Genomic DNA, 13,227 nt, shown 5'->3' on the forward strand with positions numbered 1-13,227 from the left:
AGGAAACGCGATTGTTGGATGAACCTGACAGAAATCCGTTCAATTATTTGTGTCAGTGAGGAAACACCTATTGAAAAGGACATTAAAACAACTCCTTATCACAACTGCAACGCTACTGGGAAACGCCTATAGAGGGAAAAGATATTTACACCGCAAATATGGAAAGATACAGACAAGGCACCTGTTTCCTATGAAGTTCTTCAGAGAGCCAAAATGGTGCTTCAAGTATCTTTTCATTTTTACATATGGGCCTATGATCCCAAAAGGTTATTTCAACCACACACAAAATAAATGTAAGTAACCCAACAACAAAAACGAAACAAAAACAAATGTCATGCGCAATAAAAAAAAAAAATAATAATAATTGAACCTGGATGTCAGTCACGTGTGTGTGTGTGTGTTTAAATAATATATATATCATAACATATAAAATTATGAAATGTCTTGCTTGAAAACTGTAATTATTATTAATATATTTATATATTTTTTTATAATTATCTGAAAAATAAATGCCACTTGGTTTGATTACCTTAGCTATGTTTTTGTTATTGAATGCAACAACATTCACATACTTGAAGTTTAATTGTCCAAATAGTTTTTAGGTCACTTTAAACCGAAAACAATACATTACCATACAGTACAGCCTATTGAAGAGCCACCCCCTGCATTTATACTGCAGTTCTGTAAAAAAAAAAAAACTATATGATATCAAATGCACTGAAGAAAGCAGTAAGCTGTTGCAAAGGAAATTTCACCATTTACCTTGACAATGCTGATTGTAATATCTGAAAGACTGGGAAAAGCTTGATGCAATCTCTACCAGAGGATCAGAAATAGGCCCTCCATTATCTAATATAAAATGACAGACATTCATAGCCTACAAAATACACCCTGAATTCAAATGATGCAATTATGTTGAAATTGCAGAATATGCATTTGTTACTCCAGCAAATAGGTCAAAGCAGGCAAACTGGAGCCTTGCGCACTTGCTTGCATGAGAGAATCTGGCCAGCGGAGGTCAGTGTCCTTTCAGGAGAGCTGGAAATATATTCTTTCTCATCATATATTAGCTTTTCATGCTATACCTGTCTCACTCTGCATGCAGGAAAGCAAAGCCTGTCCATGTGACTGACATCCAGGTTCAAATTCTGCATTAATTACTCCAGTCCTACGAGAAGGGAAACATATGGCATCGTATATCAAACCATAAAGGCTACAGTTTTACATATTAATTCAGCTTTGTGTAGTCAAAGATACCTGCAGCAGGAATAAATGTGAAATGCTTACAAGAAATCGAAGATGTGTCACAATTTTCCCCTTTCCAGCAGGGGAAGCTCTAATCTAAAAAAGTAACACTATAACGGACTACGGATACAGAGCTAAACAAAAACAACTGTATTCAATAACTATCTGTATGAAGGAAACAGAAGCGTTTGAGGTAGGTTAGTAAAACAAAACTTTATTTCATGATTGTGTAAATGCGATCACAGAAGGCTAGGAAGAGAACAGTGTCATTAAATTATGAATAAATACAAAAATCTTTGAAATGCAAACATAAGCAATCAGTAAACATCGCATTGCTTCTGAAACGCTAAACAAGTCAGAACAAATGGAATGGACACTTGGGATGTCAGTGTGTACGTTAGCTTCTGTGGGTGTTTATTCGTTTGTGTCCATCATCCTTCCAGCTTGACGGAATCTAAAACAGTTCTGGCCTCCTTGTATTCTTCTGCTTCAGCCAGTTCCTCTTCCGTTTCCTGAAAATAAAAACGCTTTGAAGTCATTGCTTTCACCCAATATGGAGCCTTAATGAATACGAGTAATATTTTCTTAATTGAAAAGAACAAATAAAATGAAGAAAAGGATGCATCTTACAACCCTAGCAATTTATAATAAATTAAAAGAATTGGTTACAGAATTTAATGAACTGATCATAATTACTACAATACTTATTACACATTTGTTACTTATCCAAAACACTGATATATTTTAAGATCACAATGCGTTTTTTTTAAATTATGAATTATGAATAGAATTAGATTAAACCAAACCTCAGATTTCAAGATGCACTGCATCATTTTAGTCAATATAAAAATGGAACATTTAACTAAATATTTACTCTTATATACAACAAGCATCTTGGTTTTTAACTGCCAAAATAAATTAAGTGGGAGTTTTCCATCCAGTTGGAGTTAGTAAATCAGATCACAGTAACACAATAAAGACTAACCACATCACCAAAAACAGCTAATCCACTCAGTGAACCTGTCAAACAATCACACACACACACACACACACACAAGCACTTCAGACAAACAAACACTCACACACGTAACACAGTGTGAAAATGTAATGGAGGCAGTGAGAGGAGTAGGTCATATCAATGCTAATCGATCAACGACGGATTCTATGGAGGCCATTGCCGTGACAACATTACTAATGAACTGAAATGAGTGCAGCACAGGACTGAGTGTGTGTGAAGCCTCACTGAGCTGCTGCTGTGGCTGGCGGTAAGTTTTACTCTGACACAAAATAGTAGAGGGTTTAGAAAACATTTTTATTGACACTCACACAAACAGGAGCTACCGCAGCGGGCTCTTTCAAATGCACCAGTGCTATCACAGATTCGTTTGCTGTTAATTAATGTGGCCCCTGTAATTGTCTACTTCCTCTATATCGTAACAAACAGGAAGCGGACGGCACACGGTCTCCCCTGAACAAACATTTTCTCACACACATGAACCTGCCAAGTCAAGGTGTCCTGTGCTTAACACTGATCCAAAAACCCGGGAGATGTCCTCCTGTACAATATTCAGACTATACAAACTCACCTTCTGGTTATCCGAGATGTAGATGACATTGTTTCTTCATCAGATTTGGAGAAATGTAGCATTGCATCACTTGCTCACCAATGGATCCTCTGCAATGAATGGGTGCCGTCAGAACGAGAGTCCAAACAACTGATAAAAACATTGCAATAATCCACAACCACAAGTAATTCACACCACTCCAGTCCATCAATCCATCCATCCATCAATTTGAAGCAAAAAGCTGTGTGTTTTTAAGAAACATACCATTACGTGGACATTAACTTCAAACTCCAGGGGGGAAAAAATCATATTGTCTGAACCAGGGGAAAAATATGCACAGATCAAGCAACATTTACAAGTGAAAATAGTTCAAAAAAGTTATATACAAATATGTTTTGATGTGAGAGGACAACAGGGGATGGACTTTTCCACTGAAAAGAAGTGTTATTATTAATTATGGACAGAAGAGATGATTTTAAATGTAAATGTCGTGACGGATTTGTTTAATACAAACACAAAGCTTTTCACTTCATGGGACGTTAACTGATGGACTGGAGTGGTGTGGATTACTTGTGGATTATTGCGATGTTTTTATCAGATGTTTGGACTCTCATTCTGATGGCACCCATTCACTGCAGAGGATCCATTGTTGAACAAGTGATGTAATGCTAAGTTTCTCCAAATCTGTTCTGATCAAGAAACAAACTCATCTACACGTTCAATGTCCTGAGGGTGAGGACATTTCGAGCAAATTTTCATTTTTGGGTAACTATTTCTTTAACAGTGCCACTGAGTTCAAACCTTTCAGGTGGGTCAACATCTGAAACAGTGTGTGCGTTTCATATTCTCACCAACAGTTGTTGCAGGTCAGTGTGGGCAATGGCTAAACGACGATGGCAGTCAGGGATCATCATTCTTGACTCTTGCAACACCTCCATCTGTTAAAGACACGTTTAAGAGATTTTACTGGCTCTGCACTTTAACAAAACAAGCCGAAGGCTTATTTCACAAAAACATCATCTAGAAAAACCCAGAACTTCTCTTTTATTCTCAGAGAGTATTTTATATGTCTGTAATTACTTCATTAGGCATTTGAAGGAGATCACTAGATAATGCTAAAAAAATCAATATCTAACACATTTACAGCTGTCATCAGATATGAAGATGAGTAATAATGACATAATTGTACATTTTCTGTGAACTAGTCCTTTAAAACAGAGCTGTATATGCATTCACTGCAGATAGAAGGTGAGGAGAATGAAGCGCGAGAGAGAGAGAGAGAACATGGGCCACTACTCCTTGAGAACCTCTAAATTAGCAGCATGTGTTGTTAATTACAAAACTCCTCCAAAGTTACATAACGTCATTAATTTTGCATCAGCACATTAAAACTCATTAAAACTCGCCCTGATTTCACCCACAGCGCTGCCATACTGAATCAGCTCTGTCTCTTTCACCGTTACCAAAGCAATTCCTTTTACACAGCAGAACAACCAAGTGGTACTGGCAGTGTAGTGTTCAGATACAGTGGGGAAAATAAGTATTTGATACACTGCCGATTTTTCAAGTTTTCCCACTTACAAAGAATGGAGAGATCTGTCATTTTCATCGTAGGTACACCTCAACTGTGAGAGACAGAATATAAAAAAAATCCAGAGAATCACATTGTATGATTTTTGAATAATTAATTTCCATTTTATTGCATGAAATAAGTATTTGATCACCTACCAACCAGCAAGAATTCTGGCTCTCACAGACCTGTTAGTTTGTCTTTAAGAAGCCCTCCTATCCTCCACTCATTACCTGTATTAATTGCACCTGTTTGAACTCGTTACCTGTATAAAAGACACCTGTTCACACACTCAATCAATCAGATTCCAACCTCTCCACTATGGGCAAGACAAAAGAGCTGTCTAAGGACACTAGGGACAAAATTGTAGACCTGCACAAGGCTGGGATGGGCTACAGGACAATAGGCAAACAGCTTGGTGAGAAGGCGGCAACTGTTGGCGCAATTATTAGAAAATGGAAGAAATTCAAGATGACTGTCAATCTCCCTCGGACTGGGGCTCCATGCAAGATCTCACCTCGTGGAGTATCAATGATCCTGAGAAAGGTGAGGGATCAGCCTAGAACTACACGGGAGGACCTGGTGAATGACCTGAAGAGAGCTGGGACCACAGTCTCAACGGTTACCATTAGTAACACACTACACTGTCATGGATTAAAATCCTGCAGCGCGCGCAAGGTCCCCCTGCTCAGGCCAGCACATGTCCAGGCCCGTCTGAAGTTTGCCAAAGACCATCTGGATGATCCAGAGGAGGCATGGGAGAAGGTCATGTGGTCAGATGAGACCAAAATAGAACTTTCTGGTATAAACTCCACTCGCCGTGTTTGAATGAAGAAGGATGAGTACAATCCCAAGAACACCATCCCAACCATGAAGCATGGGGGTGGAAACATCATGCTTTGGGGGTGCTTTTCTGCAAAGGGGACAGGACGACTGCACCGTATTGAGGGGAGGATGGATGGGGACATGTATCGCGAGATTTTGGGCAACAACCTCCTTCCCTCAGTAAGAGCATTGAAGATGGGTGACAATAACCCAAAACAGCAAGGGGCAACTAAGGAGTGGCTCCGTAAGAAGCATTCCAAGGTCCTGGAGTGGCCTATCCAGTCTCCAGACATGAACCCAATAGAAAATCTATGAAGGGAGCTGAAACTCCGTGTTGCCCAGCGACAGCCCCAACACCTGAAAGATCTGAAGAAGACCTGTATGGAGGAGTGGGTCAAAATCCCTGCTGCAGTGTGTGCAAACCTGGTCAAGAACTACAGGACACGTCTGACCTCTGTAATTGTAAACAAAGGTTTCTGTACCAAGTTCTATTTTTCTATTGTATCAAATACTTATTTCATGCAATAAAATGGAAATTAATTATTCAAAAATCATACAATGTGATTTTCTGAAAATTACAGATCTCTCCATTCTTTGTAAGTGGGAAAACTTGAAAAATTGGCAGTGTATCAAATACTTATTTGCCCCACTGTATTAACACTGATAACTTGCTCTCTTTACAGTCTGAGAATGCTCTACATTCCAGGATCCAAAATGAACTCTTGCAAAATGCTAAATGTGACTAAAATTGACTTTAGAGTTGCTGGTCAGCTGGCTGGTATCTTTTTGGTAACTGTATCAAAATAAGCTCTAAATAAATGTTATGATGTTTTCAGTGGAATATTTACCATTGTGAGTTTATATAAGGTGCCTAAAGTTTTTTTGTTATTGACAACACCAAAACAATAAAATTAGTCCAGTACATCTTATATGACGCACAATGAACTGTACTGTCTGTCACAAACATGCATATATTTTCATTAAAAATCAAGAAATAGGTCCCTGAGTGGAGTTGCCTACCGCTGCATTTTTCATCAGTTCTGGACCCCAATCATAGTACTTTTATGGTCCTTTAAATGAGTGAGTCTCATTGGGTTTCTCAACAGGGCAGGTAGTATTTCAGGTAGTTTATTTTTCTTACCTGTTTCTTGATTAAATACTCGTCTCCCGCCTCTGCCTTGAGACGCTCAATCTTCCCTTCCTGCTGCTTTGCCTCCTTTATGTACAACGCCTCCTCTTTGGCCAAACTGAGAGAGAGAAACAAGAATAAGAATAGATAGTGAGAGGTGAGTTTTACTCAAAACTTCAATACTTATTTGTCCGTCCGATGCTGTCAAGAATTTACCACCATAAAGTCAAACAACTAGCTTACTTGCAGATCTCTCAAAAGACAAAGAAATCTTCTTTAAGGGCCTAAAATCAGAGAACCAACTTCAAATTGTAAACATGCCCAAAAACATGAAATGTAAAGCACACTCAGACAAAACAAATGTCTTAATAATAAAAAAGCATTAATCAAACACCTATATATTCTGCTGTATCCTAACACACCCTTCCCAAGTCTCCTGTCTTTTTCCTCTTTCTTAAAGATATCTACTGTCAATCTTAGAAAAGCAGCATGCTTGTTAGCCAAGGCACTAAACTGCATCAGCTACTTCCTGATCGCTATGCTAATCTGTCTTTTAACTGCATCTGTCTACATCTCCCTCACACACACTCACAAAGACACTGTACTGCCCCTACTAGGATTAATTGATCATCAATTTAGTCCCTAATTTGGACCAAGTCAGGTGGCAAATGGGCCACTTTTGCTTGATTGTTACTGAAAACGCAGAGCGAGTACATTGATAAATTTTGATTATTTATCAATTATGGCCAAACGAACTAAACGCACTGAATAAATTCGCAGCCTGATTGCCGTAATGGAGTTTGAAAATATCACTACTGATAATGATTCTAGCTAATAGCCGCTTTCCGTCTGCAGCCTGCTCGCTTGTCGGGACGACATGGCGTTGCGGAATTCATTTTTCATAAAATCAGCCGTGTATGTGTGTGTGTGTGTTAGAGAAAGAGAGAGAGAGCAGGAGACACTTCTCCATTAATCAAACATACTGCCAGCCCGTGCCCCGTGCCGTAAGATTCGTCTCCGCCTGCGACAATGTGTCATATTTTACGTCAATTATGCAGGTTTTAACAGGCTTCAATCATGACGCCCTGGTGCAATTCTCCACATATGCTCAAAGTAAGGCTTTCTCTGACATACGCGCAAAAATTAGACCGCGGGAAGAGGAGAGGGGGTGCAATCAGGGAGGAAGCCGGAGGGGTGGAAAGAACGGGGTGTAGCATAATTCTAATAAAAGTGAGGGACAGGCTAATGAAAAAGTGTCATGCTGATGTTAATTTCTTGTTTCTGCAGGGTGATGTGGGAGCTGCTTATAGCAGGGGCGGAGCTGGGCAGCTGTAAATGGGGCTGCCAGGGCTGCTTCCTTCAGCTTAATGGAAAAAGCATCTCTCTGGAAAATAGAGAAAAGAATTAGACTCGACACACACATTCTCTCCCCTCTAATACTGTATTTTTGAGGCGGCGGGCCGGCGGCGAGACCCGGTGACAAAAGCAAATTACGTCTGTCATTTTATTAAGTGCATCCGCTGAGCTAGGCCAGAAAACACTGACTGGAATACATCACCAAAAAGAAGAAGAAAAGAATTGGGTAGAACGGAGACGGTGGATTGAGAAGACGAGAGATGTGGAATTGGCAGGTGGTTCTTTTAGACTCACACCATCCGGTTGTCAAGGCCATGATGGAGAGAAAATTCTGTAAAATAGCTAATTTCTTTACAGGATGCATATATTGATATTTTGTGAGACGTTTGGACTAAATGCTTCAGATTGAGCAGAGAACACTATTAAGTAGGCATGACCGCTTCGTAGGGCATTTCAGGAACCCTCTGGAGGTGTTTGAAGACAGGGATGTAGCAGTATGAGAGGAGCTTGACCTGAAAGTGTAATTAAGTGACATTACAAGCACCCACATGTACTACAGCACCAGGTCTTCCAACATGTTGTCACGTCACCTCAGGATAACTCTTCATGGCCCAGCATCACCAAACAGTGTGAGAACAGGAATCATTGGTGGGAAGGATGACCACTTTACAATATGTGATTTAAAACTGTCCAGCAGTACAGTGTGGTCTAAAATACAAAAACGTACAAATAGCAGTGCCAAAAACTCATAATCACAATAAAAATGCCACTTAAAGTACCATATCGTAAAAAATCTCTCTATAAATTTACAGTATAAAAACAACAGCCGTGGTTGACAATATTTCAGCTATTACAAAATGACTGTATATTTTACAACTTACATTTGTAAATTTCATTAAGTTGTGTAATGTTAATGTACACTACATACAGTAGTCTACTTGAAGCACCAAAATCTGCGTTGTACCTTAAAATGTATTGATAAACACCACAAGTAGTAAACTAGAAAAACCACATGATAAATTCATGATGAACTCATAAAAGAATGCAATAAACATTAACTATATCAGGAAATGTAACAAAAACAAGGTCAGTGTTGAGTTTCTCTAAAAAAGTAATTAATTACTAGTTACTAATTACATCTTCAACAGTGTAATTGGATTACTGTACAAATGATTATTTGTATTACAAATGAGTATTTAAGTACTTATTACTTTCTAAGTCCTATATCAACCTCGACAAGTTAATGATTCAAAGATAGACATGAAACGTTTTTTTTTTCTTATTCTTTCAAGTAACTACAAATTATTCTGGTCAAATTTTAGATTAGAGTCCAATTCTCACTATTAACTATGACTTTTGCCTCAATATACTCCTATTAATAATAGTATAGCTTATTAATACTTAGTAAAGTAGTTGTTAAGTTTAAGAATTGGGATTAAGTATTTAGAATAAGGTCTTGCAGAATAAGACATTAATATGCGTTTAAGTAATAATAAACAGCCAATATCCCAGTAATATTCATGCTAATAACCAACTAGTTAATAGTGAGAATTGCACACTAAGGTGTTATTTTTATTAACTCACCAAAGTATTTAAAGTGAGAAGGGTACATAAAAAGCATGCATTTTAAGGTTAGACTTTAAATTTTGATGTTAAATCCACTATTGATGTTCTACAGTCTCCCACAGTATTAAGTTCAATCACATAAGAAGTAACTGTAATTAAATTACAGAAAAAATAAGAGTAATCCCTTACGTTACTTTTTCCAAGGGAAAAGTAATTAAATTACAGTAACTAATTACTTGGTAACTAGTCACACCCAACACTGTTCAAGGTATATCACTTCATGTATTCCTTTGGAATTGAACCTGAACTTGGCATTGCTAGTGTAATGCTCTAGAGTTCGAATTCTGCCATTTTTTGTCAAAAGTTGGACCGTTAGACATTATATTGCCCACGTTCACAATATCCCAAGGAGCCTCTGTGTTTACACCGATAGGATAGTATTTCAACATCAAAAAAATGTATTTTATCCTACACTGACATCATGTTTTCCTCATATCAGCATTGGCTTTCATTGTAAAAAAAATAAACAGACAAGATTTGACCATACAGAACAAAAATGATCACCCATGGGCCAAAAGCAGGTGAAGATATAAAGTGAAGCTAGTGCAAACATACAAACCGACCATCAAGCAGCCCACCCCTCACGGGCCTGACAAATGAAGAAATGCAATTCAGCAATACAGCGTTCAAAGGTGGACAAAATCAATTATCTGACCTGGAGCTGAGAAGGCCCAGTCTTAGTGAACCACAGAGGCCTGCGCTCACATGGGGAGAGAAATCTAAGGCAAATCTATAGAACCTAAAGACCCAGCTGAAAGAAAACAAAGCAGCTCGCACCGCTCTAATCGATACCAAGGCTGGACCATCCACATAGAGAGCAAAAAACAGATGGGAAATCCAGAAGAAACATGTCTGAGAGACACGAACGATGTGTCTGCCGTTGCTGGGCCTGACAGCGGGAATGTTCCATCATAGAATCATCAATCGACACCAACGGTGCCCACGCAATAAGCAAATTCAGCATAAATGAATTCAGACACCAAGACGTGATTGGTCCCTCATGTGAACATCAGCTGAGTTTGACAGGCTGAGCGTTGGGTTCTTATCGCTGCGCGGCTCATTACGATGTTGTCTCCTGTGTTGGCATGGTGTGCGAGTTGTTTCCTAACCCTCTCTCTTTCACAATCCCACTGAGAATCATTCCCACACTTCCATTACCATCCCTATCAAACAGGCCCATCTCAATCAGGCCCTCATCTGGTCAATCAATGCAAACAGGAGTCAGGTGGGGATTGAGAAGAGAAAAGGAGGGGTGAGGAGAGGAGAGGATGAGGCAAGATCAGAGACACTCGCAGAACACAAATGACCAACTTTAATACCAGTCTAACATTCGTTAAGAGCTTCTAAAGTCCTGGTCTTAATGGGGACTGTCAGTTGTGCAGACCAAAATTAATCAATGTCATATGTAGGTCACAGGTCATATCTGATGCTACAAAGTTTCTACTTTCATGCTAGATTCAAAAATAAAGTACAAATATCAAATATATGAGAGTAAATATATGTGTGTTTGTGTGCGCGCGTGTTCTTCATCAATCTTTGGCAAGAAGCAAGTTTTTAATAATTTAAAATATAATAAAATTTAGTATCACTTCTTTTAGAGATTTTAATAAGCACAGATAAAAAAAAAGCATGTTGGTTTATTTTTAGATAAATATATCTGTTACGCTGAATGACAATGGAACGTTATTTCACCCATATTTTGACATTTTATTTTCACAAAACTTATTAGAAACGGTCAAGTAGACGCTTTACTTGCATATAATATGCTTTCTATGTATATAAAATTACATTTGTAAATTTAATTTGATGGTATACCAAAATGGGATGTCTATCCTTTGACGCATTTACACACACACACACACACACACACAAACATAAAATGCATTAAACACACACATTCTGTAATACACATACATACAAAACATGCATAACTTAATCAATACTCAGCAATTACATCTTCTAAAAGACTCGGAAATCATTTTACGTCATTCTTGATTGTTTAACTATAGGCCAGACAAACACACCTACTGCCTGACAGGGTATAAAAACATATATTGCATGTGGCATTAACACAGCCTCAAATTCTTCATGCAATCCCTCATTTCGATTTATGTGTCAATTATGTTGGACTCATGAACTAATCACATAAAACTAATTTAAATAAAAAAATAACAATAATGAGTTGCATAACATGAGCTTTCACTGCACTGTAAGTGACCGGAGTATTCAGCATCTGGACAAGGCTACAGCAGCTATCAGAGCACCGGGCTATATTTACAGCTTCCGCCTAATGAGGACACTCCTCTGCGGCGTCTGCCCGTAGAGGGGCGCGGTGAATCCGCGGCCTTACCCTGATGACACTACCACACTTCAGAAATAAGATTATTCAGCCTTCTTACCGTTTAACCACACCGGTCTTGATTTTTATTTGCCGTATTCTTGGATCCGCCATTGTTCGTGTTGTTTGAAATAGTGAAAACGGAAGACAAAGCGGATAAATATGTTTATAACAAGAGCAGTGCGCAGCCGAGATTAGCCTGTTAGCACATACGGACCAACACGCAGCAGAAAATGTGCGCATGCGCAGATGAAACAGAGTACGTGACGGAATAAAGATCAACTCAGAAAGCAAATGCATGTTTCTTTATTTTTACTACATTTCAAAATGTCATTTATATAGCCTGTTTACCTATAAACGTAGAAAAAAACACACTACCAGCCATAGATATGTATATGTATATGCTACCAGCAACAAAAAGTAAAAAATAATTGCTGTAATTATACCGTGGTAATTATTTTAAGTAGGCTTATCTATGAGCATCATGTAAATGTCAAAGTATATGAATACAGTAATAATTAAATACTATAAATAGTTATATAAAAGTATGTCTTTCTTAACCTTTCTTCTTTTACTGAGTCTGATATTTCTGCACTCTAATAGCCTGTGCAAATCATAGCTATTACTACTAATAAAACTGAACATTAAACAGATCTATTATTAAACAGACCTTTTAATTACAGCTGCATAAATTATATCACTGGCCTTTCTTTTTTATTGTAATTTTTTAACTGTTTATGGGTTAGGCTTTAAGTGATAATACCAAAAACTATTTTCAATAACAGTAATATTAATAATAATAAATATTATTATTACAACAATTATTTATTAATAATTATTACTTATAATGTTTATACTATTGCTGTTATTTTAGATATTATTATACAGATTTTACGTTAATATTTTTTATTATTATTTTAGTAAGTGGGCAGAAAAGTTTTCCATTAGTTAAGTAATAATAATTATTGATAAATAATAATTAATTATAATTATTGACGTAATTAATTATAATTTATATTAATAATTATTATATTATAAACATTTTATAATGTTTAATTTGTTTAGCCATTACACATATTTTATAATCATATTATTATTATTAAGTAGACAGATAAGTTCTCTTAATAATATGAATACATAGGCTAATAATAGGTCTACATACTGTATTTATTAATTATACAGTTATTTATTTAAAAATATGAATATATATTCATATATTCTTGAGACAATGCATTATAAATATTTTATAATAGTGTTTCTATTATTCTTATTATTTTAGATATTATATTATATGATCACATTATTGTTGTTGTTCTGGTCAGTGCTGTCTGTCGACTGCTCTTGTGTTGGGCTCTGTGTGATCTACTCCTCACAGCCACTGGAAGCAGAGTGGACATCATAGACACCTCGATTGCCGGAGGTAATGTTTTAGACTGGAGCAGGTAAAGTGAGATATGTCACACGTGTCAGGAGTTGTCAAACTGTAGACATCGGGCCAGGAATGATGAATGTCATCACTGCCGGAGCCCACGCGCAGAGACACCCGGGTAACCTAGAAAGACTGTACGCCAAG

General features: G+C 37.5%; 1 protein-coding gene across 1 annotated transcript; it reads right to left on the reverse strand.

The window, feature by feature from the left end:
• Positions 1–1,438: 1,438 nt before the first annotated feature.
• On the reverse strand, positions 1,439–11,893 carry LOC306855654 (tubulin-specific chaperone A-like). The gene is made up of 4 exons (XM_079394447.1): positions 11,716–11,893; positions 6,347–6,452; positions 3,662–3,748; positions 1,439–1,757 (listed from the first exon to the last, which is right to left on the reverse strand). Exons 1-4 carry the CDS (start codon positions 11,766–11,768, stop codon positions 1,677–1,679), a joined length of 327 nt encoding a protein of 108 aa, XP_079250573.1. The 5' UTR covers positions 11,769–11,893; the 3' UTR covers positions 1,439–1,676.
• Positions 11,894–13,227: the final 1,334 nt, after the last annotated feature.

The sequence above is a fragment of the Barbus barbus genome, assembly GCF_936440315.1.
Source record: "Barbus barbus genome assembly, chromosome: 36".
NCBI classification, from domain to species: domain Eukaryota; kingdom Metazoa; phylum Chordata; class Actinopteri; order Cypriniformes; family Cyprinidae; genus Barbus; species Barbus barbus.